Here is a 27,161-nt window from a genome sequence, read left to right as displayed (position 1 = left end):
TGCTTACATTGCACATCTGTTTTGCGTGCTGTCCACTTTACCTTTAGAGCCCTTAGCACATTAATCATAGTTCTAACTCCCAGTCTAATAATTCCAACATCTCTGCCATGTCTGAATCTAAGTTCTTACACTTTCCAGTCTAAGGCTAGTTTCTTTTGTGTGTACTTTAGTCTTGTGCTCTGTCTCTTAAAACTGCAGTTTTTGCCTTTTGGTATACCTTGTAATTTTCCTCTTGATAGCCATACGTGATGTACTAGGTAAACGGAGTTGTTATAAATAGGCCTTTAGTAATGTGATGGTAAGGTGCTGGGGGAGGAAAAATATTCTGTAATCCTATGATTAAGTCTCAGTCTTTGGTGGGGGCTCAGGCCCCTAGATGGTGAACTTCACCAGTATTTCTTATCCTCCCTGCCCTTAGGTGCGACAGGATGGCTGGAGGGGGCTGGAATTGGGTATTTCTCTTCTCCCAGATAGATTAGGCTTGGATCAAATCCTGGCAGGATTTGGTAAAATGGCTGTGGTAAAACCGTTTTTCCTGAGGGTAGACCTTGTTAAGAAGAGTAGAACACTTTGGCGTGTTTTTAAATGGTCCCTTTTCTGCACTCGCTGCTGGAGGCATGAGGGGATTTTTCTCCAGTATTCACTATGAGAACATAGGCTGAGCTCCCAAAGGTAACTGACAAAACTGTGGGACACCCCTCCTCCAAAACGGGGTCCCCTGGAGTTTCTAACTCTCAGACTTGCCCACACTAAACTTGCAGCGATTCATCAGTTGCTGTTTAGATTTTCCTACCCTGGCACTGGTTACTATGGAGATTTATGCTTATGGGTTTCTGCTTAGTAAAATGTGATTTTCAGTATTCATCTATCTCTCCAAACTTGGGGGCGGCGGCACTTTGCCCTGTGACCTCACTTCTCTGAAGGATCTAAAAAGGATTGTTAATCTTTCCATTTGTTCAGCTTTTCACTTGTAATTAGGATGGAGTGACCATTTCTACATTCCTTAAATACTGAACCCTTCTCTAATGTTTTGTTTTGTTTACAACCTTTGATTTCATGGCTGCAGTACAAAACTGAAACATGACAGTTATAAATATCTTTACAATCTTAAGATTTGGAAGAATTTTTAAAACAAGACAAAAGCATGAACATTTAAAAAAGGTATATAACCTTTTATATGCCAGAAAAGGGCAATATCAATATATTCAACTGTTAATTTTAACATTAAGACAGCTCATCTCTCTTCCACGTGACATCATTTGGGGTGGCTCAGTTGGGGCTGGAGGATCCAATTCCAAGATTCACTCACATGGTAGCAAAATTGGTGCTGGCTGTTGGCCTCTCCAAAGGGTAGGCTTGGGCTTCCTCACACCATGGTTGCTGCATTCCAAGAGCAAGTGTCCCAAGAGACAGGAAGTGGAAACTTCCATTTTCATAAAACTTAAGCCCGAAAATTAGCATAGCATCATTTTCACCATATTCTACTGACTAAGCAGTCACAGAGCTCAGATTCAAGAAAATAGACCCTACTCCTCTATGAGAAGAGGGTCAAAGAATTATGGAACATTTTAAAACCACTTCACTCTACTCCCTGGACATAAATTATTACATTTTTCCTACTTGGGAAAGTTCCATCCCCTTATAACTCTTTTTTTTTCTTTTTTTTCTTTTTTTTTTTTTAAAGATTTTATTAATTTATTTGACAGAGAGAAAGATCACAAGTAGGCGGAGAGTCAGGCAGAGAGAGAGGAGGAAGCAGGCTCCCGCTGAGCAAAGAGCCCGATGCGGGGCTCGATCCCAGGACACTGAGATCATGACCTGAGCCGAAGGCAGCGGCTTAATCCACTGAGCCACCCAGGCGCCCCCCCCTTATAACTCTTGATCCTAGGATTGCATTATCTAAGTCAGATCCAGGAGCAAATGAAACCTCTCAGGTGCAGATTCTCGAGTGTAATTGCTCCTTGAGTATAATTCTTCTCAATCTGAAGGTCTGTGAACTAACAAAAAACATCGGCTACTTCCCACATACCCAGCATACAATGTTGGGACAGGCATCAGATAACTTACAGATAAACACTCATTTAAGAGGGAGCAGTCACTGGTCTATAGAAATTCTGAAATCCAGCTGGGCACATGTTGCCAGTCCCTTAACTAGATCCAGTACTGCTTTCCTGGGGTGGTTTTCCATGTGTCTTGGTTTTGTCCTCTGAATCATCCTTCCTTTTCTGTAGGAAAACTGAGATTGCTTTCTTGGTTTTCATCCCATCTTTGAAAGGTTTGGGTCTTAAAGGATTCTTTTCATTTTGTACCATGTCTGTCCCTTTTAGTCTGAGCTGGCAGTGCTTCCACCAGAATGATTCTCTCAGAAACTTGAGGGGTTTTCTATGAATATTGTTGAGATTTCCTTCATTAGACAAAAGCCACACCTCAGATCTTTTGAAGATAAGCCCTTCTCTACTTCAGGCTTCCTATATGGCTGCTATGAGACAATGCACTTGAGATTCTTAAACTTACCGGTTAAGGGAAAGAATCTGCAAAACTGGCCCTTAAGATTCTTAAAGGGCCTTTTGGTCAGAAAGAGTATGAAGCATAGTCTTAATCATTCTGGACCCTTTAAATATTTTATTGCCCCATTCTGGATTTGACCCTTTCTTAATTTGGAACTGTTTGTCTTCTGGAAGGACTGGAAATGAGAAGCACATGTGGACTCTTGAGTCCTGGGCTTTTTTATTTTTAATGGTTTTTTTTTTTTAAGCTTATCTCTCTCATTTTGCATTTTTTATCATAGGCAGTCAGAAGCCACCTGGCACTTTCATTACTTTGTCTGGAAATCTCTAGCTTTTTTTGAGTCCTCCAGCTACATTTACTTCCTGGTTCCAGGTTTCTGAAGGCGACAGTGTTGTCAGACTCTAACTCCCTACCTAGCAAGTGACTCCCATCCTCTATCTTCTAATAAGGTTTTCCCACTTGCCTTAAGCTCTCACTGGCAGCCTCCCCCAAACCTGTAGGCATCCATTCTCACATTTCTAAGAGAATCATTCTGGTGGAAGCATTGTCCGGGTAGACTAATGGGGATAGAGATGGCACAAAAGGAAAAGAATCCTTTGACCCCCAACCTTTTATAGGCTTATCTTCAAGTCCCTTTATGCTTTCACTCATACCCTTTCTGGGGCCTTTATTGCTTTCTGCTTCCCCAGTCCCAAAGCCAGTGCCATGTATGTTTGGCTTTTGTTAATGCAGCACCCTTTTTCTGGTACCACAATCCTTTCCAGTAATCTTTTGCTTCATGGCAAACTGCCACCAAACTTCATGGCTTAAAACAACAATGTGGGCTAGGTGGCAGTCACTTGCATCTTTTCCATGCTGTGTCAGCTGAGGTGGCTTAACTAGGATTGGAGGACCCCCTTACACCATATGGCTGACAAGTGGGTTTTGGCTATTGAATTCTCTCCACATAGGCCTCTCCACAGGGTGGCTTTGCCTCTTCATACATGGTAGTTGGGTTCTGAGAGTGGATGTCTCAAGAAAGAGGACATGGAAACTGTCAGCTTCTTAGTTAAACCTGGGCCCAGAAACTGACACAGTGTCATTTCTACATAGTCTGTTGGCCAAATGTCACAGAGTTTGATGAAAGAGTTGTCAAAGGTTTGGGAGCCATGTCTTTATTTATTAATTTATTTAATTGTTGCTGCTGTTGTTGTTGTTGGCGGAGGGAGCCACATTTTTAAACTGCCACGGTCTTCGAAAGGTTTTATAGTTCAGGGGTGTCTGGGTGGCTCAGTCAGTAAAGCGTCTGCCTTCAGCTCAGGTCATGATCTTGGAGTCATGGGATTGAGCCCCATAAAAGTCGGGCTCCCTGCCCAGTGGGGAGTCTGCTGGAGATTCTCTCTCCCTCTGCCTCTTCGCCCCTCTCTTGGTCAGTCACTCTCACCCTGTCTCTCTCAAATAAGTCTTTAAAGAAAATAAAGGTTTTATAGATTGCCTCTTATATTTCACCCTTTAATCCATGTAGAATTTCTTTTTTATAGTCAACTGGACTGGTTTTAATTTTTCCTTTTCATGTGTTTTAATTAAGTAAAATTTACATGCAGTGAAATGTACATATCTTAATGTATAATCAGATGAGTTTTAATCTGTGTAAGCACCTTGTAAACACAACCCCAGTCAAGATAAAAGTCATTTCTACCCACCCCCTAGAAGTTACATCATGCCTCCTTATGGTCAGTCTTCTCTCCTAACTTTATTCTGATTTCTATCCCTGGAGATTGGATTTTCCTGTTCTTGAACTTAATATATGAATGGAATTATACTATATGTACCTTTTGTATCTGGTTTCTTCCACTAAAATTAATGTTTTGAGAAGCACGCTATCAATAGTTCACTCTTTAGTACCGCTCTGCTATTTCCGTAAATGAGTATACCATAATTTGTATGGTCCATCTTGTTGATGGACATTTGGGGTGATTCTAATTTTAGGCTGTTACGACTAAGCTGCTGTGAACATTCTTATGGCTATGAACATTCTTTTCGTAGATTTAGGCCTTCGTTTATTTTCACTACTCTTCTTAGCTCTTTGAGTTCCTACATTTTTACTTGTTTTGTTTTCAGTGAAGGAGTCACTCATGACATGCAAGTCCTAGCTATTACTTAACAGAGGTCACCCAGTCCTTCTTTCATTAGATCTGCCTTCATACCCACCTCCAGGGACAAATGCCCATTCTTGGGCCTTTTGTGAATTAGAAATGACACAGCTGGTTTCTCATCTTTGCCCATTCTTAGTTAAAGATTTGGCTCTCTTGGGTCTGCTTGGCCAATTGCTACTTTGCTTATCTGCTCTCTAGCTTCCAAAATTTTAAGCTGACCCCTTTATTGTCTGGCTTATTTTGGAGAGTTTTAGGAGAAAACGGAGTTGAAGGCGTATTTCAGTTCATCTTGCTTACCCTCTACTCTTTCTCTTTCTCACCTTCCACACCCTGCCTTTCTCTTACTATTTTCCATTTCCTTCTCTCCATCTTGCTTTCCCTTCGAATGAGGTGAGGAGTCCTCAGACAGCATGTGGCTCAGCGCCCTCACTTTACAGAGGCTAAAGCCACGGCCCCACAGACAAGGACGGCCGTCCGTCCCCAGCCAACACAGCTCCCGCTCTTAACTCTTTTGCCTTTAGTAGCAAGAAAGACCTTTGCCCACCTGTTCCTCTTTCAGTTAGTGATCCATGGCAGTGTGAGAAAGCCGAGTGCCCTGCTCGAGTGGGGCCTGCAAGGCCCATCAGAAGAGAGAATGTCATGACTGACCAGGCTGCCGTGGGTCCTCTCCAGAGAATGAAGCAGCAGCTCTGTGGCAGACTGCCTCTCACTCCTGAGCCCCCTCTACTCCCTACCTAGCCCCGTGCCAGGAAGAGGGCTACAGTAGGAGAGCGCCCAGCTGGCGTGACAGGAGGAACTACTGAAGCAGACAACACTGTCTAACTGGGCCCCTCAGGCTCTTTCTGTGCTTTTCTTCATTGCCATATTGGTCTGTTTTACTACATTCTTTGGGCCTGAGTGTTAATAAAGAAGAGAACAAAGTGATTCCAAGGCCCAGAACAGAAACCAAGGCAGGTGACCTGTGGTGTGACCATTCTAAGTGCAAGGCCAAAGACACACCAGCGCGCTCTGGCTGACAGTGCCATGGACCCGACCTCTCCTTACACAGCATGAGAGATCCAAGGGGTGTGTGAGGTGACTGAGTCCTGAAAACGAAAGGACGTACATCCGGAGAATTGTTTAGATGCCCTGTTCAGCACAAGGAAGACAAAGTACAAGTTCTGTGCCTTGGCTTTTGGTCTGGGCTGTCCTTCCAGCAGGCTGTGTTCCCAGAGCCTTTGGTCATGCAACTTGGGCTGGTTGCAGCTGGACACAGCCACCCTCTGCCCCCCTCCCCGCAGTGTTTCACCAGCCTGGCAGCTGGGAATCCTGCTAGGGACCAGAGCCCAGAGTGTGAGAGACAGAAGAGAGCACTGTTACGTCATTTCTGTACCCTGGGCGCTCTCTAAGCAGCTTTGACTCTTTGTCTCCTGCAGTTTGTATTTACTTGAACAAGAATGGCAGCCCCGGCCCCCACTTAGATAAGAAGAAGGTCCAGCTGCTCCCCGACCATTTTGGGCCGGCCCGCGCCTCCGTGGTTCTGCAGCAGGCTGTCCAGGCTTGCATTGACTGTGCATACCACCAGAAAACCGTCTTCAGCTTCCTCAAACAGGGCCACGGTGGCGAAGTGATCTCAGGTAAGCCCCCTGGGGCTGGTGCGGCCACCTGGCCAAGTGGGGCAGGCCTTCTCCAGGGGGAGATTTCTGGCAAGGCCTCCTCGTTCCTCCTTCATGCCTGTAGGCTCTGGAGACATGGGAAGGGATTCCTTTCCTCCAAGAGTCTTCCTTTTCGACTCCCAGAACCCTTCTGAGTCTTATGCACACCTGTGCCAAGTAGAATACCTCCTGTCCTATCTCCCGGCTCAGCCTCTGCATACAGGAAGTAGATGTATTTTGCTGTAAAGGCATTCCAGAAGAATCCAGAGGGGCTGCACTGCGGCAACAGGAGCTTCCCCAGACTGCCATAGCCTCCCACCTGGCCTCGGGGGACCACGAGACTCTTGTCATGTTCTTGGACTCTTTAGCTGCCCTGTCCTATGCCAGCCCTGTTACAAGGAAGTTGAATCCCAGGGCAGAGTGGGAAAGACCATTCCCTCTGTCTCTCCTGCTCTGACTGATTCAACTGCACTGTGTTTTTTGTTTCCACTGAGAATATCCACTTTTCCTGCTGTGCCCTGATTCTGTTTCAATGTTCCCAAGTCCAGAACCCCACTCCTTACCCGCCAAACCTATGAAGACTTGACCTGCAGCCCTTCGGTCTGAACTGCACGACACTGCGCGGTCTCCCACCCCTCCCCGTTAACGAGGCGCAGCATCTGGCCTCAGGAGCCCCACTGACGCGGAAGACCCCAGGAGTCCCTGCATTCTTGTAGAAGACCCCATAAATAACTATTTTGTTAGCACACCTTTGGTGAGCCTGTATTATATGCCAGAGGCTGTTGCCAGGCCCTGGCCAGGGGAGGGGGAGGAGAGGTGACAGGTGAGAGGTATTCTGATGTGTGAGAAATGTGTACAGGTGGTGTGGGAACCCAGACAAGGGAGCAGTTGGCTGTGTGGAGGATGAGGGCAGGCATGGAGGGCATTTTTCTAGAAGGCTGAGGACTGCTGGGATATCAAGCCTCCCTTTCCTTGTGAGGCCAAGGCTTCTGTGGGTAGTCTGCAGGGATCCAGCCACCTCTGCTGCCTCTGTGGAGTTGCTGTTACCCACACCTTCTCTAGGGTTCTTCTTCTGCCCCAAAACTGGTTCCTGGGAATGGCCTATCTCCCCACTTCCTTGCTGCCCTCAGAGACAAATGTGAAGGCCTTCTGCTTTGTAAGGATTATACAGATACTTCTTGAATAGAAATAGATAAGGAGTAAAATAAAACCAAGCGTGGAACGGTTCCAAATGTTGCTGAAACTCTAGTGCCCTCCTACAGATCAGATCGTGCACCTAAACCATTGCTGGCAACAGCTGTATTCTGCTTGTCTGCCTAGCTTTTCTGTTCCTGGGCAGTTCTTATGGAAAGAAAACCCGAAATGAGCAGACTTCCTGGAGGAGGCCCTGCCAACTGATGGAGCAGATAGAGTTATGTTCACAGTTGTTTTCACAAGTTGAGTAAAATCACTTCAGAGCCCCGGTGCAACAGACCTGGCCTGGCCACTCCCATTACAGCAAGCCCTTTGGAATTGGAGGCAAAAATCAAACCCTTGAGGGAGGGAGGGGAGGGGAGGGAGGGACAACCTGGGCACTGATTGCTTTGTGTAATAAGGTAAGCCGGAGGCAAGCGGTGGGCTGGGCTCCTCCTGCCCTGCGCTGCCCTGCACTGCCAGGCTGACATGCTCAGCCCTGTTTCCTTAATTCCACAGCCGTGTTTGACCGTGAACAGCACACTCTCAACCTCCCAGCAGTCAACAGCATCACCTACGTCCTGCGCTTCCTGGAGAAACTCTGCCACAACCTTCGCAGTGACAATCTGTTTGGCAACCAGCCCTTTACACAGACCCACTTGCCACTCACCACCACCGAGTACGGCCACAGCCGCGACAGGTACCTACCAGGTAGGAGCTGGGATGGGGCCTGGGCTAGGAACGGGGCACAGGGCTGGTCGCCGCGCCAGCCAGGGCCCAGGGCCGGCCCCCACGCCTGCCAGCATGGGACTCCTCCATCTCTTCCCAACTCTGCTCTCTCCAGGGTTTTGTCTCCTCTCTCTAGGGTTAACCTTCTGTCCTCTGGATTTTTATCCCTAGAGAACAGTGGTTCACAGTTCCCTTTCTGAGCCCCACGCGGCCTGTGGAGCCACGCTAAAGTCACAGCACCCCTCCCCGTGTGAAGCCGGCAGCCAAGGCCTGAGGGTGCTCCCCCTTGCCAACGGGAAGGTTTAGTCTCAGGCTACAGATTGAGAAATGTGCTCCCCAGTGATTGGCCGTCTGCTCTTTCCTTTGGCGTGTGGCCCTAGCTCCGCCAGCACTGCCTGTCTAGCAAGTCATTTCAAGTTCCTGCCATCACGACCCGAGCTGGAAAATAGCTCTCCCAGTTAGCAGAGCGGACCCACAGCGGGGAAAGCGGCGGCCACGTGGCCGGGGCCAGATCAGTGACTAAGCACTTCCGAGAGGGTTACGGAGGGAAGGGAACCAAGCATCGTAAGGGAACCAAGCATCGCTCATCTGGAGCCCGGGACCCAGCACGACAGGGAGGGGAGCCGAGCTCAGCCCCGCACATAGCGAGGTAGGTGGTTGTGGAGAGAGGGAGCAAAGGCCCTTAAGACGAGTTCCAGGGACCTTTCCTGGGCGAAGGAGCAGAGAGCTGGTGCACTCAGTGCTGGGGCCATGCTGCCCGTTGGTGAGGGAGCCAAAGTCTGAGGGGGCCCTTCTGAGTCTTGTTCCCACACTGCATCCTCCAGTGTCTTTTTATCATTGTCTTAACTCATTCCTTCTAGAAGTGCCATTTCTTGAGAACGTGCCTGGGGAAGTAACTGCTCACCCAGCACCCCCGCGTGGCCACTATCTAGACCTCTGCACCCCCATGAGCACTGCTCTTATGACTTGGTGCAGGGCAAAAAGATAACCTGAATTTCAAATATTCCTTGATAGGGCCACACCGGTCTGGTCCCACGGATGTGTCTGTGTCCCCCTCACTGCTCCATTTCTTGGGAGGCAACTTCTGTAACCTGCTCTCCTGCTTGCTCTCATATCAGAATCTGAGAACAGAAAAATATGTTCTTAGCGTGTTGCACTGGGGGTCAGGGCTAGGCATGGCAGCAGTGGGGACAAAGGCAGGTGGCCTTCAGGAGCTCTGAGCTGCACTCAGGCATAAAAGTGAGGCCTCCCTGAGCTTCTGGAAGAATGGATACACGAGAGGGGTTAGTGTACACTAAGGTTAGCTGCTAGTCTGCAGACAGATTTCTCCAAGACCCAGGACCCCAGAACTCTTCAGTGGAGTGGCAGCGTTAAGAACGAAGAGAATTGTACTGGTAGCAGTGTGCCGAGACCGGCAGGGCTGTACCCACTGGGCCTGCAGTCACGGAGGGAGTTTGGAATTGAAGCCTGAGGTTTCTTGGGAATTCTGTTGCAGCTTGCATCTCTCTGATTCAGCTACCAGATAGGAGGAAGCAAGCTTTAGCCACTCTGCCCTTTTACCTCACCAACTAAGAGACAAAGACCAGGTTATCACATTCCACCATTGGCTGCCCCTCTCCCTGCCCTCATTTTCAGACCGATTCAGCCAACTTTCTGGGCCTTCCTGTGCTCACTCTCTCTCAACTTCTGTGTCCCATCCTGGGTGCTAGCAACTTGGCTGCCCTCCCCCCAGCTTCTGTTTGCTTCTCTGAAGTGAGTGTTCTAATTGTGCCCAGACAAGCCAGAGCTTTGCCTAGATTTCTCACTCCTGTGCTCCTTAGCCTCTTTCCCACCTGCCTGGCTGGCTGCCTTCCTGACCCTTTGCTCCAGCATCTATCAATTCCTGTGCTTTCCTGATGACTTACCCCTACCTCTGCCAAAGAGCCTGATCTGCACAGGGCTCTCTTTTGCTTTGTCCCTTGGATCTGGGGTCTGTCACTCCCACCCTTCTGCCCGGCTGCATGGTTCTGCTAGTTCAGCATCCAAAGCTACCTGTTCTCTTATCTGGGTACTTACAGAGCCTCCCTATCCCCTGCCCTGCAGCTTGTCTCCACACTTCCCAGGCCCTAGGGTCATGCACTTCGGCTATAGCAGATAGTGACCAAAGGCAGAGCCCATTAACCTTCTAACCCAAGGTGAGATTGGACTATTTCCCTCCAGTGTTTTATTTTGAAAAACTTCAACCCTACGAAAAAGGGGTACAAATAATGGTAAGCATCCCTGCACTCTTCATCTAGAGTTACCACTTCCCTTTTTGCAATATTTACTATACCTGTTCTCTAAATCTGCGTATTCTTATTTATTGAACCATTTGATAGTTACCTGCAGATGAGAGACTCGATCCTTAATAAACTTGCCTGTGTTTCTCCTAGGAGCAGGGAACACAATAACGTTCTCGCACTCAAGAAATTTAACATCGGGGCACCTGGGTGGCTCAGTCAGTTAAGCCTCTGCCTTTGGCTCAGGTCATGATCCCAGGGTCCTGGGTTTGAGCCCCGCATTGGGCTCCCTGCTCAGTGGGGAGTCTCCTGCTCCCTCTCCCTCTGCTGCTCCCCCTGCTTGTGCGTTCACTGTCAATCTCTCTCTCTCTCTCTCAAATAAATGAATAAAATTTTCGAAAAAAGAAATTTAATAAAATTTACCAGTTGATATATATAGTCCTATCAGGTTTCCCCAGTTATCCGAATAATGTCATTTTAGCTGTTTTTCCCCTAATCCAAGATCCAGTGAAGGACCATCCACTACACGCAGTTGTTCTCTTTACTTCCCTTTTACCTACAGCAATTTTCCAAACTCTGTTTTCTGCCTTCAATGATGTGACATGGGCATTTGGAAAGTGCAGGCCAGCTGTCAGATACTCCGTGCCAGCTGCTGTGCTGGCCTCTGGGGAGCCAGAGGCACAACCGACTCCATGCCCGCTCCAAAAGCGTGTCCGTGGGGAGAGGGGTACCGGGTGCCGTGCGTGTGCTGTGAGCCAGGAGGGACGATGAGCAGGGTGAAAGAAGAGGTCTGGTGGTGTTCCTGGGGGACACAGTGTCAGATTAGGGTCGCTTCTTCAGAGCTCCCCGCAGGGCCGTGTCAGCTGAGAGGCCCCTGAGGGTTGGGTGAGAGTGCGCTCCTTCCAGCCCTCAGAACTGACAGCGGGAGAGGGAGACAGCTCATTTTGCTGGTCCCAGGGACTCTTCTCTCGGCTGTAACTGACCACCCAGCACGCCCCTCCAGGTCTGCTGCCTGGGGCCTGCCCACATTCCTCTCTGCCGGAGGAACCGGTCCATTCAGCCCATGGCAGTAAGTTCCGCAGCCCTGTGGTTCTGGTTGCCAGCCTGGTCTTCTGGGCTTATAAAGTGGTTCTCCCGCCCAAATCCTAAAATTCACATGATTAAAGCCAAATAACAGTGAGATCTGTTAGGATGCCTCCTCATCCCCATGCCGGGTTTCCTGGTAGAATGGTCAGAGTTCTAAGATGACACAAATGTTCATAATTAATTGTACCTGTATTGAGTCCTTTATTCAGTCAGTCAGTTAACCCAGAATTGATTGGCTGCATGACACCAAGCTCTGGTTTACGCACAGAGGGTCCCATAGTAAACTAGGAGTCCAGGTCCTTCCATGCAGACTTTACAGCCTGGTGGAGAAGAGGAGCAAATAAGCAAACAGCTCATTTGTGATGATACATACTTTCACAGGACGAGTTCAGAGTTCAAAAGTTCAAACCAGATGTCAGGGAAGACTTTCTAGAAGAAAGTCTTGGACCTGAAGGAGCAGGATAACCAGGTGAAGATGCTCCAAGGCGATGGAGAGAGGAGTGTGATGAAGAATGCACCAGCTGACTGAATAGCCTGTGAGACTGAGAGGGACAAAAGGGAGCACACCCCGGGTCAGAGGAACTGGAGGCTCGTGGGAGTCGGGGCTGCAGAGCAAGCAGCAGCCCAGTGGGCAAAGCTAACTGACCACATTAGTGGCTTTGTATCACTGAGCAGTGAGGACCCAGGGAAGGGCCACAGCCAGGCCTGTGCTTCCGAGAGGTGGCTCGGGGTCCCGTGCAGGAGAATGGATGGGTGTGGAGCGACCCAGTAGGCAGGGAGACCAGCTGGAGGTTTGTGTGGGACTCTGTGAGTCCTCTTAGATTTGGGGATAATCCTTTCCTTCAGTATCCACATCTCAATAACAAAATGAACTCCCACCCCATATAATTCAGACTAGGTTTCCTACTCTGACTCTGTTTTTATTCCCTCTTTCCCTGACCACTCTCCTAGCTGACCATCTCTCCCTCAGCTGCTTTACCCCAAACATTTGATCTGGTTCCCGGCCTTCATTTCCCTAAGGAGAAATGAATACAAGGCTATTGACTGTGATAAACTTATACTGAAGTTTGGGTGGGGGGAGGAATTACCACAAAGAACAGCAAGCATTTTAACGTTTTTGTTTTGTCTTAATATTTGTCAGTGGGGTGCCTGTGCACCTCAGTTGGTCAAACTGTTCACTTTGATTTCGGCTCAAGTCATGATCCCGGGTCATGGGATCCAGCCCGGCTTCAGGCTCTATGCTCAGCGGGGAGTCTGCTTGAGACTCTCCCTCTCCCCGCTCCAACTTGTGCACGCTCTCTCGCTCTCCCAATCTCTCTCTTAAAAAAAAAAAAGACCTTTGTGTTAATGCTTATAAGCTGTTACAGGATATATCTTACCCACCTCTTTCACCTTGGACCTCAGCCTGCCGCCATTTCTGGGACGCACTCTGGGTTCAGGGCATTTTCTCCTCTGTTCTCTATTCCTTTCATCCTATACCTCCTCCTTTCCGAGCTACCAGCAGATAACTCCAAATTACTTTATCCTGTATAATAATTGCATTCCCTTTGGTCTCAGCTTTCCCTGACCTTGTCTTTCATAATCAAAATTATGTAAATGTAACAGTGTAATTATATAAATGAAGGAACCAGACCTATACTTTCAGCAACTCAGAGAACAAAGACAAAAGCTTTTGGTGGAGAGATTTGTTCTATCTTTCCTCTGTTCTCTTTTTTTCTGCCTTCTTATGGATTAATCCAGTTTTTTTATGATTTTGTTCTATTTCCTTGCTGGCTTATAAGCTATAACTCCTTTATTTTAGTGATTGCTTTAGTTTATATTATACATTTTTTACATATCACAACCTACCTTAAAGCCATAATCCTATCGCTTTACATATTTGTGTAAGAATCTTAACCAGTGTACTTTCACTATCCACCTCCTGACCTTTGTACTGTTGTCACTGTACATTTTACTGTTCCACATTTTGTAAAGCCCATTCTACATTGTTATTATTTTACTTTAAATAGATAATTAACTTTTGAGTGGGGAAGGAGAGAGGTAGGGAGGGGGCAGGAGAAGAGGGAGAGAGAACCCCAGTGTAGGGCTCGATCTCACGACCCTAAGACCACAACCCAAACTGAAATCAAGAGTCAGTCACCTAACCAACTAAGTCACCCACGTGCCCCAATAGGTAATTAATTATCTTTTAAAGACTTTTTTTTAACATACAAGAAAAAACATTCTCAATATAAAAGATTTTTTTTTTTAATTTACACTTTCATAGTTACCATTTCTGGTACTCTTCATGTTTTCAGTGTAGAGGCAGAGTTTCAGATCCTCTTCCTGCCTGAAGGACTTCCCTTCACATTTCTCCTTTTTATGGCTCTACTGGACACAAAGTCTTTCAGCTTTTGTGTCTCTGAAAAAGTCTTTTTTTAACCTTTGCTTTTGAAAGATACTTTTGCTGAGTTTAGGATTGACTTTTTTGTTGTTCAGCACTTTCTTTAAAAGATGTCACCCCCCATTGTTTTCTGGTTTGCATTGTCTCTGATGAGAAGTCTGCTGCCATTCTTCTCTTTGATTACGTGGGTCCCCCACCCCCACCCCACGGATGCTTTTAAGGTCTTCTGTTTATTATTGGTTTTTAGCAATTTAATTATGCTATGCTTTGGTGAGGTTTTCTTCATGCCTGTTGTGCTTGGAGTCCACTCAGCTTCTTGGACATGTGGGTTTACAGTTTTTATCAAATTCGAAAAAATATCTACTATTCTTTCTCCATGTATATTTTCTGTTACCTCTGTTTTGGAGACTCCAATTAAATATATATGAATTTTCTTGAAGTTTTCCCACAGTAATAATGTTTTAAAAAAAAAATTTAGCCTTGGAGTGCCTGGGTGGCTCAGTGGGTTAAAGCCTCTGCCTTCGGCTCAGGTCATGATCCCAGTGTCCTGGGATCGAGCCCCACATCAGGCTCTCTGCTCAGCATGGAGCCTGCTTCCTCTTCTCTCTGCCTGCCTCCCTGCCTACTTGTAATCTCTGTCTGTCAAATAAATAAATAAAATCTTAAAAAAAAAAATTAGCCTTTTTTTCCTGTTTTATTTTGATAAATTCTGTAGCTATGTTTAAGTTAGCTAATCTTTTCTTCTGTATTGTCTGATCTACTCTTTTTTTTTTTTAAGATTTTATTTATATATTTGACAGAGAGAGATCACAAGTAGGCAGAGAGGCAGGCAGAGAGAGAGAGAGAGAGGAGGAAGCAGGCTCCCCGCTGTGCAGAGAGCCCGATGCGGGACTCGATCCCAGGACCCTGAGATCATGACCTGAGCCGAAAGCAGCGGCTTAACCCACTGAGCCACCCAGGCGCCCCGTTGTCTGATCTACTCTTAATCTATCTCAGTGTATTCATCTCAGACATTGTGTTTTCATGGACACTTCTGATAGTTAAAATGCCCTCCTTTTTGAGCCAAAATCTGTCTTCTTAATCCCTGCCCTGTGTTTTACTCTCTATTTTTCAAAAGACCCAGTCTACTGCCCAATTCTCTTCCTTTCCCATGACTGCCCTTGGGGTATTTGTCTCCCCTGACTTTTCTGTGGACTGCACATTCCCAGGCTCTGTCTCCTTTGCATAATTTCTAGACTTCTCCCCACCAGTTTTGCCATCCTCCCCTGGGAACTCTTGTTTTTAAGGTAGCCTTGCAAGGTGATAGAGAAAAATCTGCTTCTCACTGAAAATCAGTGCATAAGGAAAGGTCCTTACCTGTCTCCTTCTGTGTACCCCTCCCTAGCATAGCAGCTAGTACATGAACATGTGTTCAGTGAAGGAATGAACTCCCTCTCATGCTGACTTTTCTCATATGTCTAGCACATCCACAGCAAATTTCATTTAAATTGATGTTTAATAAATGTGAAGTTAAGCATCTTGTTATAGATAGCCAGTCTGAATCCCAGAAAAAAGGCAGTGATCACTGACCAGCAGTCATGCCAGAAATAGAACTCAAGTCTTTCAGCCCTAAGTTCTGACCTCTGCCAAGTTTCTTTTGTTTTAGCAGCAGAACTCCTTGTTGCAAAGGCAAGATTATATGAAAACTCTGGGGCATAAAAGTTAAAACCAGAGCTCTTGTGCTAGCAGCTGGGATGAGGCCCAGAGCATTACTCACTTGCCTTCCCTGCGGAGGCCCTCAGGGCACCATGGAGTACAGCATGAAGGCACTGCAGTCTCCTCCACTGCCCTTGTCTCACTGAGGCAGCTGGGCCCTCGTCTCATCGGCCTTAAGGGCACTGGGACCTGCCAGAGCAGTGGGCATGATGCTGCATCTCTGTGGGAGAGATGTGATGACATTGCCAGTCCGGGCACCACCTGTCCTGATTGCCAGGCCCCTCCACTCAGACTCCAGGTCTCAGCTGCCTTTCCTCGCATTGCTGAGAGCAAGACAGGCTGACTTGCATCGGCAGCCGGGGAGCCCCGGTACTATTGTGATTCTTCACATCTGTGACCTCAGGTGAGGTGAGCGGTACTATCCCCAGTGTTTGCCAGGTAAAACGAGTTCTAGAAAGGTAAGGTCGCCCTGCCAGCACACACAGAAACTAGATCTCAGCTTTTCCTTGAGCTATTGCAGAGGACTTGGGTTTGCCCTCTAACTCTGAGTGAAAAATCAAATGACAGCTCCCCACCTTGGTAAATCCATCTTCTCATTTGATTTCTCAGTAGAACAGAGCGTGATTTTCCCCCTATTTTACAGATGAGGAAGCTGGTGCTGAGAAAACAGACAACTTGCCTGGGACCAAATACTAGTGAAAGAGCCCAGGCCTAGAACACAGGCCTCCTATCTGCTGACTTGAGTGCCTGTTCCTGTCTCAAATGTGGGATGCTGCTGTGATCATCTTTCCTGGAAAACAGGAATCTGAAAGCTCATCTGCAAAAAGGGGTGGGCTGTGGTTCAGGTGCCCAGCATTCTCCCTTCAGAACCATTCCTGGGGAAGGGCGTCACTTCCCTTCAGGCCTACTCCCTGAAAGACGGGCCAGTAGCTGGCCCTTCACTAGCTTGATTTGCCTTTATGCCCTTAGTTACCAGGCAAGTTCAGGTGAGTATTAGAAACTAGTCCTAAAATCCTAAGCCATCTTGCCACAGAGGTCTTACTGTGTGCCAGACAATGTCCTTGACCATAGTGATGGATCACTTGACCGCAGTGAGTCCCAAGCATGACCTAAACAGCCGGCCTCTAAGAAAAACCACAAAGCATACTGGCGTGGCCCAGGCCCCAAGAAACCCTCCACAGGCAGAGACACTGTGACCAGGGCTGAAGAACTGACCTGATGTGGGTAGAGCCCAGCCACGAGAGGGAGCCTGCTTTAGGTTCTGGAGCACTGTATTAGGGGCTGCCTGGTGCTGGTCTCCACGGCCCCGCTCTCACCACTGTACGAGCCCGGCTTCCTTGGGGCATTTCTCTTGAATGAGGCAAATACCAAAGGAGGGAGAGAACATAAGAGCAGACCCTTCACTGACAGGCCTTTAGTCAGGCATTGAAGAGCATTTCTGAAATGTCCTGCTGGCTGAGAGGGTCATCTTCTATAGTGCCCTCATGCAAGTAAGTTTATCTCTTCTCCAGTGCCCCTGTCCCCTGCGCTGGCATCTTGTATATAAGGAGGTGGCCTTTTCCTAAAATAGTTCTATTTGTTTTAAGGTTCGCCTTATCCAGAAAAAGCACAAGACATCCAGACCAGAAGAAACTCCAAAGACCATCTAGTCTGAAAGGAAGAGTCTCTAAAGAGACCCAAGCCCAGAGAGTGGCACTGGCCTTGACCAAGGCCACCTAGTGAGAGCCAGAACCATGACTAGTGTACAGGCCTCCTGAGACATAGCCGAGGGCTCTGTCCAGCTGTCTCTCACTCCATCCAGACAGGTATCTGGGAGGCCACTGCCGTGGAAGTCGTTCCAGGCTAGTTCCTGCTCTAACTCTGGTTTTCCTGTTTTCCAGGTGAGAGCTTTGTCCTGGGGAAGAGTCTGACCCGGTCTTTGGAGCCACACTCAGATTCAATGGACTCTACGTTGAATCCCACCAACCTTGTCAGCAGCTCCCAAAACCTTCGAACCCATGGGTACCGGCCTTTGGTTCCATCCTGCGGCCTCCCGCTGGGTACTGCCTCAGCTGTGCGCCGGCTCTGCTCCAGGGGTAAGCTTACCTGGGATCTCCCCCCCCCCCACCCTCCTTCCCTCCTTCCTCAGTGAGCTCTGCTTGCCCCAGCCTGGGAATGGGAGTTGGGCTGGCCTCTAGACTGACATTTGTGCCTGGCTAGGTACCCGGAAGGCAACTGAAACTCTGGGATTGGCTTGAGAATAATGGAAGCTGAGAGCCAAAGGCCTAGAGCCAAAGGGGCAGGGAAGGACACACCCATTCTTTATTAGCCATTGATTTGAACACCACCTGCCTTTGGCACGGGTAGCAAAAATCAATCAGTTCTTGTCCTCAAGGAGCTCAGTCTTACGGGAGAGAGAAACACTTTCACACATAATTGTAACCATCGGCTTGAGTACAGAGATATGCCTTGGGTGCTAGGAAAAGGTGGCAAGAAGGAACGCCTAACCCAAGCTGGGGCTCCAGGGGAAGCTTCCTTAAGAAACTGACACCCTGCCTGCGATTTAAAAGCTTGGCCGTGTGAGTGGTGTCCAGGGTAGTCGGGGAGGGAGAGCTGTCCAGGAAGAGCACGCTGCAGGAACAAGAGCACAGGTAAGAACTGGTACAGATGGTCTGCATGGAACTCCACGCGCTGTGCCATTGCTGAGTATAAAATGCCATGGTGGGACATCAAACAGAAAAGCCTGGAAAGGTCAGGGCTACTTCACAGAGGACCCAAATGCCATGGTAGAGTTTGGAGTGGATCCTACAGGCAATGTGAAGCTGCTGAAAGGTTTTGATTAGAGGTGAGACCTAAGCAGGTATGTGTTTTGAGTAGCTACCTGACGTCTGCGTTGAGGATGCATCCGAGGAAGGACAGCCCAGAGAGACCAGTTAGGAGGTGTAGAGTGGGCCAGATCAGAACAGGTGAAAGCCTGGGTTGGGACAGTGGTAGAAGGTTTGTAGAAGAGTAAAGCAATTAAAAAATGATTCACCAGGTAGATTTAATCAGATTTGAGGATCGTGAGAAAGAAGGGAGCAGGAATATCTCCTCAGGTTCTAGATGGGGTAGCGGGGAGATGGTAGTGCCATTCACTGAGAGAGGGAACCAACCTTAGAAGAGAAAGAGGGCAAGGAGACCATGGGCCATCTAGGTGATCTCCAGCAGGCACTGGCTCTGCAGGGCTGATTCTCAGGGAAGAAGGCTGAGCTGAAGATAAACACCGGGAAGTCATCAGCATATAGATGGTAGTTGAGGCTGTAGGGGGAAGGAAGGAAAAGAACAATTGACCAAAGATGGCGTCCTGGGGACCAGCAAAGTTCAGGAAGTGGGAATAGGAAGAGGATCCCAGAAGGAGACCAAGGAGTAGTCAAATGTGAGGAGAAACAGAATCTGATATTGTAGTGGCCAGGATTAGAGAGAGTATTTTAAGGAGAGAGCAGCACAACAGAGATTTGGTGAGACGAGGACTGTCAGCTGTCCTTGGGATGTGGTGATGAGTGGGTGACTGACGACCTCAATGGGAGCAGCTTCAGTGATGGTGGAAGGCGATGAGGACAGATTGCACAGTGGGGTGTGAGGGAGGGTTTGAGAAAAAGAAAACTAGTGACCTTCCAAAGGAGGTCTTCAAGAGAAGGAGCACACTGGGCGTGTTTATCAGCAGACAAGTTGAGTCTTCCAAGGAGAAATGAAGCCTACCAGAGAGAGGAGAGAGTGAGGTGTGGCTGTGGTGGAAGGCTTAGGGATCAAGGGCATAGAGAGATGGGTCAGTCAGAAGCCGTGTTCTCTGAGACCGGAGGGAAGACTGATGGTGGCCGTGAGTGAAAGGAGAGAGGGCCACGTAGGGAAGAGCTTAGGGGTGCTTGCAGAGTGGACTGGTCCAGAGAAGATGGGGGAGTGGAGTGAGAAGAAGGGAATGGTCTGCGGGAAACTCCGAAGCCCAGCTATGTTTGCAGACTAGTTTGCCATTTTGTAAGAGATGTGGTTTTCTTCTCTGGTTCTTGGGAACCTAGATGTGGGGTGAGAAAAGACTGAGTATTAAAGTTTTCTGTTGAGCTAGATGGGCAAGAGGGCCGGGGTGGGGGGAGCATGGGAAAGAGCAGTGGAGCTGCGGGGACAGCTGTTTAGGTCATGGGCACTGGAGCTGGGCAGGCTGGGCTAGGAGCGCCGCTGGGGCAAGGCTGAAGGATGGGGGAGACTGCAAGTCAGTCTGATGTGCTAAACCTCTCTGGGCAGTGATGGGTTTCGTGGACTGACGTTCAGGGCCGGTGCCCAGATGGGAGGTTGGGGTCAGAGAAAGGGATGTTTAAATGTCTGAAGTGGATTTGTTCCAAATGATGACAAGAAACAGACAGTGGCCTTGGCAGGAGGTATTTGAAGGAGAGTGGAGGTGAAGGTCACTGGAGGCAAGGTGGCTGACTGGTGCATGCCTCTCAGGGTGATGATGGGACCTGGCTGGAGCGCAAGGCAGTGATCAACGTACCAAACGGTCTTCATTTAACAAGGGGTAAAAGCCCAGAGATCTGTAGGCGCAGTGATCAGGAAGAGCAGACGGCTGGGGACTCATCTGGCTTCTGAAGAACATGAGCTTTCATAGGAGAATGGCCTAAAAGCAGCCTTGGAGAGACAGGAAGATGCCACCTCTGCACCCATGCTGTGGCCTCCCCCTGCCCCAGGCTATGGAAGGGTAAGAAGATTCCTTTGACAAGGCCTGCAATGGAGAGAGGTGGTCTCAGGAGACAATTTTCAGAGACACTGAGCAGGAGGAGAGGGTGGGAAGAGGCCGGGATACCCCTCCCAGGCCTCACCCCAGCAAGGCGGCAGGGGGCGTGGGGAGCTCTGCAGTCCAGGCAGAGCTGTGAGTTGATTCCCTGCCTCGAGTCTTGAAGGAGTCCTCTCACCTCTCAGGCCCTCACCTTCCCCTGTGTACTAGGGACGTGGTGACAGTGGCCTGATGTTTTCACAGGAGCATGACAAGGCTCAGTTGGAAGCAGGGATGTGGGATCATTTGGGAAGCTGAATCAATCCCATGTGAGGACATTACCGTCCTCTCTTGTTAGGTCTGCTTCTTGACCACTGCCTTGTGGGGCACTGGCCTCAGAGCCACTATTGCCCTCAGGGCACTTCTGCTGTCCCTCTGCAATATGGGAGTCTGTTGGCCAGGTCATGGTCTAGATCTCTTTTGATCCTGAAGAACCTCATAAGGCTACGAAAGATTCTTTCTGTTTGGTGCTGGAAGTGTTCTCTCAAAGCATTCAGCTGTTGAGTCTGTCCGCTTCTCTTTCATTCATGGAGGATGAGTAGGCACCAGTTTGTGAGTCTGGCCTCCTGCCTTAGCCGTGCCGCTCCTGTCTTCGTGACTCTCAGACTGAGACCCTTGCCTTCCTTGAGGAGCAACCACCAGCTGCACTCATCCGGCATGAGGGAGAGTCCCAGTGCAGACCGTGCAGAAACCAGGATAGGAAAAGCCAGACTTGGGGCACTGACTTATCATCTTCCTAGCTGTGTGTTCTTGGGAAAGTCACTTCACTTCTCTGGGCCTCAGTTCCCTCATCTCTAAAGTGAAGATGATGCTGCCTCCTCCAAGGGCTATTTATTTTTATTTTTTTATAAACATATAATGTATTATTAACTTCAAGGGCTATTTTAAGGGGCAAACAAGCTGCCAGTGGGAGGGTTTCCTTATAATGTTCACATGCCAGACCCCCTTCCCCACACTCACTGCTGCCACCTGGGGTGGGCCACAGCCGTCTCTTGTTTGGACAGAGAGAGCGGCCGACTGGTCTCCCTTCTGCCCTTGCCCAGAGTCTGTGTCTATTTCCAGCATGGACTGAGTGTGCTTTCTTCCCTTGTAAGCCGGTCCAAGTCACTCCTGCCCGCTGCTCCACGACCCACTGCACAGGAAGTCAGTGGTTTTTCAGTGGTACACGGGGTCCTCTGTGACCCGCCACCATGCCCCCCCACACCCACCCTCTCAGATATTATCCCGTACCCCTCTCTCTTCCTTCGCTCCCTCTGGCCTGCCGGCCTCCTGCCCACTCTCCTGCCTCAGGGTCTTTGCTCAAGGGTCCCCATCTCAGAGATGTCTCTCCCAACCCGCCACCTGCCCTCCTAGAGTGTGTGCTCTAACAGAAGAAGGCTGACTAACTCATTAAATATTTGTGTATAAATATGTATAAATGTATAAATTCTTATTTTTAAATTTTATTTTTTATAATTTTATAATATTTTTTATTTTTAATATATATTTATATATAAATATGTATACATTTATACATATTTATACATCTACATAGATCTGTATACATAGATTTAGATACATAATAGATACACAGATACAGATATATAAAACATCATGGTGCGTGTGTTTGAGTCATAGCTCCCCTGGATGGAGGAAGTGTCTGAGATGGGCCGAGACACACCCAAGAGTGTATATTCTCTCTGCTTCCCACCATCCCTGCCGCTACTTTCTCTGGGCACGTCACGGTGGATGGTTAGGGCCTGAAGAAGTGGCTGGCTCACAGAGCCCTCTCCCACTTCCTGTCACCACTGCCCCTAAAAAGCCATCAGAATTTCTGTGGCTGTAAGCACCCTGCTTGTTCCAGCATCTTCCCCGCCCCGCCCCCCCATCTGTTGGTGCCAGCTCTGAGCCTGAAACGTAATGTGCTGGAGTCACTTCCCCAGGGAGCAGGGCTGGGCCAAGGCAAGCGTGCTTCCACCTTTAGAGCTGGGACCCAGAGTGAAGGGAAATGGAGGAGAATTTTAGCCTTTGCAAGAGACAGTTGAAGAGTACACCCTGCTGCTTTTGTAGGTGTGGTTCTGCTCACCCTCAGCTGTGCACCTGGGCATCTCCTGAGTGGGGAGCATACAGACAGGAGCAAGGCAAGGTCCCTGCCTCAAGGCAGACGTAGTCCGGCCAGGGAGACAGCAAAGTGCACAAGTAGCTATTAGGTGTGTGACCCTCCACTTAGTGAGCAAACCTGTTGGAACACCTACCATGGCAGACCAGGCATCCTTTGCATGTTGGGGACTGAAGGAGCAGCCTGCCCTCTCCAGCTACTCAACAGGACCTCACCCCGACACCGGACAGTTGGTGTCTCCACACACCCAGCCGTTGTGCCACAACCCCTGGGGAGCTGACAGCTTAACTCCATCCTGAACCCATCTGGAGACAGCATCATATCCCACCAGCCTACCCCCTATCCCATGCCACTTCCGATGGGACAGTCTGTCACCTGGGCTTCTGACTAGCTGGCAGGCAGGAGTTCCCACCATCCCCTCCTCGGGTGCACTCAGGAAAATGGGTACTAACTAGGTTACCAGCTTTTTATGAAAGGATGCAAGTCAGGAACGGCCAGTGGAAGAGCTGCCCAGAGCAAGGCCTTTGGGAGGGGGCACGGGCTTCCACACCATGTCTGGGATGCCACGCCCTCACACCTCTGAGTGCTCACCAGCGGGTGCTCTCCAAACCCCATCCTTCTGGTTTTTTGTTTTGTTTTTATTTTAACGGAACCTTGATTACACAGGCACAATTGATGAAGTCATTGACGACTCTCCTTCCCAGGAAGATTGGCAACCAGCCCCCATCCTTAGGGGCTTTCCAGAAGTCACCTCCTGAACATACTCAGGTGTGGCTGAAAAGGTCTTGTTACAAATACAAAAGACCCCTTTATTTCTCTCACCATTTAGGAAATTCCAAGAATTTGGGGAGCTCTGTGCCAGAAACAGGACAAAGACTACATATGTATGTTTCTTATTAAAAACCATGGTATCACAAGGAAATAGCAGGACAGAAAATAGGAGAATACATACAATAAACATAAATGCATGAAATTATTTTAGATAGTGGTATGTGCTGGGTAAAGGGGAGAGTAATTAGACTGAGAGTAGCTCTGTGGGGAATGGAGTACTTTTACTCGGAGGTCAGTGAAAGTTTCTGAGGAATTGATATTTGAGATAAATATTGAGAAGGAATCAGATATGCAAAGCCCTGGGGAAAGAACGGAGGAGATTGAAGGTCAAAGAATAAGGCATAGCTTATTCACAAAGCAGAAAGAAAGCTAGTGTGTCTGGAGCATGGCGAGAAGGGGATGGGGATGGGGGATTAAGATGCGGTCAAAGGTAGAAAAGGCCGGATGATGGGAGAACCTTCTAGACCATGTGTGGTAAAGGAGTTCAGATTTCAGAGAGCCCAGATCGCACAGAGGAAATGGGAGGAACTGGATTTGAGCCCAGAATGAGATAAAAGCTCTAAGGCAAGCCCTGAATTAACACCGAGATTCCTGGCAACCCAGGCAAAACTGTTTTCTACCTCTGTGCATTTTCGGGCTGTCCCAAGGTTAGCTACTCCCCAGGCCTTGGATGAGACACAGGGTATCATCCACCACTTCTTTTCTCCCTCGACCCCAAGGATTTGGCTCTAATCTTGCCCATCTCCCAAAGTCTCTCCAGAAATGGTCCTCAGGGCCAAGGCAAAAGCAGCCTTACCCCCCAGGTCCCCACTGAACCCATGACATCCCCTTACTCATTGTTACTGCTGACTCAGGTCCAGGCAGAACCACAGCCTTACTGTAAAATTCCTTCTGACCCTCTCCAGAATCAGATCTACTCCTAAAGAACAAAGATTTGCCTTCAGAACAGTCTCAGACCCGCATCCCTCTGTGGAAGGAAGAACGCTTCCCTCCCTCAGCCACCGCCAGTTCTCTGCTCTGCCCCAGCAGTGCCGTCAGCCTCCCCCTAGGGCCATGGGGACATGCCAAGGAGAGTGGTAGGCATGACAAACCAGTCCCCACCCGTTATGGCAGGTTCCCTCCTGTCCTGCAGGCTCCGACCGCTACCTGGAAAGCCGGGATGCCTCTCGACTGACTGGCCGGGACCCCTCCTCATGGACAGTGGAGGACGTGATGCAGTTTGTGCGGGAAGCCGACCCTCAGCTTGGACCCCACGCTGACCTCTTTCGCAAACACGTAGGTGCCCCTGCCTGACCTCCCGTGTCCACTGGGAGTCTTGCTTCCACAGCTTGTAAACTCTTAGAGGTCCCTTTAAACTGAGCACAGGACACACCCTGAAAACAGAATCTTGGGTCTCAAGAAGCCCATATTGGGTTCCAAATTCAGCCCACTCCTGTAGTATAGGCCTGAATTAGACACATGCCTGCTGGGTGCATGGCCAGTGGGCTCAGGCCCAGGGGAAGGACTCTCCTCTTTTCCTAGAAGCGCTTGTTCTCCCATTGGCCTGCCTTGGCCTGAGAATCAGGGGTCTCAGCCCAACTTAGAGTCTCCGGCCAGGAGGCTCCCACTTTCCAGCCGCGTCAGCCCCCATCTTGTCCTTGCTCTTCTGTGAACCTCCAGCATCTCTTTAAGTGACCGTTTGGCTGGGTGACCAGGCACTTCTTCCGACCCCTGCAGTGACCATACTCCTGATTTGGGGTGCAAACCCATTTCCCTGAAGCCCCTAGTACTTGGTACTGTTCTGCCCTTTGGGTGCTCAGGCTGCCTTTCAAGGATCATTTCAGTCTTTCATGCTGGTAGTTTGAGGGTGCTCTTGGGTCAAGCCTAAAGATCTCACAGCTGCTCTGAGCCTAGCTCACACAGAGGGGCCCTGGCCACTCAGGAAGGAAGACAACTCACAGAGTAACAGTTGATGAGGGCCGGGGGTCGGGGGGCTTACTGGAAGAGATGGAGGGGAGCCGGACCTCAGCGGTTGGAGGGTGGAGCCGCAGCATCAGGCAGCAGGGACAGGAAAGCAGAGGAGCCCTGGGAAGGAGCCCCTGCTGGGCTCGGTAGTAGGTGTGGGGGTGGGAGGGGCGGGGGCCACAGAAGCTGTGGGGAGTGGGTCGGCTTTAGTGGTGCAGAACTTGCTGGCTGGACCAGCCAGGCCTCTGACGGCCCTCCCTGCCCCCCCAGGAGATCGACGGCAAGGCCCTGCTCCTGCTGCGCAGCGACATGATGATGAAGTACATGGGGCTGAAGCTGGGGCCCGCTCTCAAGCTCTCCTTCCACATTGACCGGCTGAAGCAGGGCAAGTTCTGAACTGGGAGATGCAGCCTGGACACCTGTGGGGTCCGCCAGAGGGGGTCAGCATTCTCCCTGGAACAGGGAGCCAAGCAGCCCCCAGCTAGCGCCTCCGTGGACTTCAGGGTCGCCTCAGGATTCCGGAGGCTGTGTGAGCCACCGCTGCTCCCCCTCCCTGCCATGATACGTCCTTCCATGAAGGACTGAGGAGGGGAGAGTGTGTGGCCCGGGGCTGGCGCTACTCTTCCCCTCAGCCCGGCCTCGCCTCTGAGGTCTCTCCGTATTTATTTCTCAAGCCTGGTTGGCCTCTCACTGGGCGCTTAGACTGAACACCTTTCAGGTGATGGAAGAAGGGGCTGACCCCTGAGGCCTCAGAGGATAGGGCCCTGAACTGACACTTGGACCCAGGCCCCCAGCCACCTGCTGGGCCCGGTGCGGCACCCCACTGCCCCCCAGCGCCTGCCACCTCCTCACAAGAGCTCCAGACTCCAAACTCGTGGTGCAAACCTCTACCTTTTTTAAAAAAAGATCTTTTCTTATTGTTTAAACTTATTATTTCTAGCACTAGGGCAAGTCCCCCAGTACATACTGCTCTTTCTCTCCAGACACTGGGTTTCGGGAGGAGAGAGTCTGTGCCGCCCTGGTCCCAGAGACGTGTAGGCCCTTTACAAGGACATCGCCCGAAGGCACTTTCTCTGTGGGGTGGACATATCCTTCAAGCCTTGACCATATCACTCAGCATAGGGAGGACAGAGTTCCTGTCACGTTCCCCTCTTCTTCCGCTGGGCCTTTTGCTGCCCTGGGCCTCATCTGTGGGAATGGGAGTCCCCTGTTCCACACTGCCCTCTACCACAGCTCCTTGCCTGGTCCTGAACTGCTGCCGAAGAAGGTTAGGCCCCATGATTCTCGGCCACGAAGGCTATAAGGTGGATGGGAGGAAAGGGTTTGCAGGCTGGAATCTGGTTGTACCCTTACCTGTCCAAATGCTTCCTTTATAAGCAAGTCAGCAGCACAGCTGCCCCCTGGACTTCTTTTATGTCAATTTGTTTATAAATAAAAACCAATTTAGATGCCAGTGTGGTTTGAATCAGTCAACAGAGCACTGAACCTCCAGTGGCAAATCACTCCCCTTTTCCTCATCCTTAAAGGAGGCATGTAGACTGGGTGATCCCCAGGGGTTCTTCTGATTCCAGCAAACCCTAAAAAGCAGGCTGGCTGCCAGATGCCCACTGGGAAGGCGGTGTGGAGTCTGTTCTCTGCCCTCAGGGGGAAGCGCTCTGGTGCAGCGAGACAGGGAGCGCGGAAGCTGCGTGAAGCCCGAGCCAGGAAGCAGATTTTGGGTCAGCAGCCTCAAGAGCCACCATGGCTGGGTTCATCCTCATCGCCGTCGTCGTGGGATGAGGAGAGACACAGGTTTGCCCAGCTTGTGCCTACCTGGAACCAGACATGCCAGGCCAGGGTCCCCAGACTCGTCTCTGCTGGGGGAGGTATGGGGACAGCAGCGGCGTGCAGGAAAATCTCTAATAACG

The 27,161-nt window shown here is 49.5% G+C and overlaps 1 protein-coding gene across 8 annotated transcripts in view; it reads left to right on the top strand.

Annotated features, from left to right (window-relative positions):
- Positions 1 to 26,707, top strand: part of SCMH1 (Scm polycomb group protein homolog 1) — a 170,439-nt gene extending 143,732 nt beyond the window's left edge. For 7 of the 8 annotated variants that reach the window (XM_059374323.1, XM_059374322.1, XM_059374324.1 and 4 more), the window contains 5 exons: positions 6,059 to 6,259; positions 7,970 to 8,161; positions 17,482 to 17,676; positions 24,443 to 24,585; positions 25,525 to 26,707. In XM_059374323.1, the coding sequence (XP_059230306.1) occupies positions 6,059 to 6,259; positions 7,970 to 8,161; positions 17,482 to 17,676; positions 24,443 to 24,585; positions 25,525 to 25,650 (857 nt within the window). In that variant the 3' untranslated portion in view covers positions 25,651 to 26,707. Of the gene's footprint in view, positions 1 to 6,058; positions 6,260 to 7,969; positions 8,162 to 17,481; positions 17,677 to 24,423; positions 24,586 to 25,524 lie in introns of all 8 variants that reach the window. The other variant, XM_059374326.1, reaches the window with a different exon arrangement.
- The last annotated feature ends 454 nt before the right edge of the window (positions 26,708 to 27,161 follow it).

This window comes from Mustela nigripes, chromosome 14 (assembly GCF_022355385.1).
Source record: "Mustela nigripes isolate SB6536 chromosome 14, MUSNIG.SB6536, whole genome shotgun sequence".
Taxonomy (NCBI): Eukaryota; Metazoa; Chordata; class Mammalia; order Carnivora; family Mustelidae; genus Mustela; species Mustela nigripes.
This window is presented reverse-complemented; position numbering and strand designations above follow the sequence as displayed.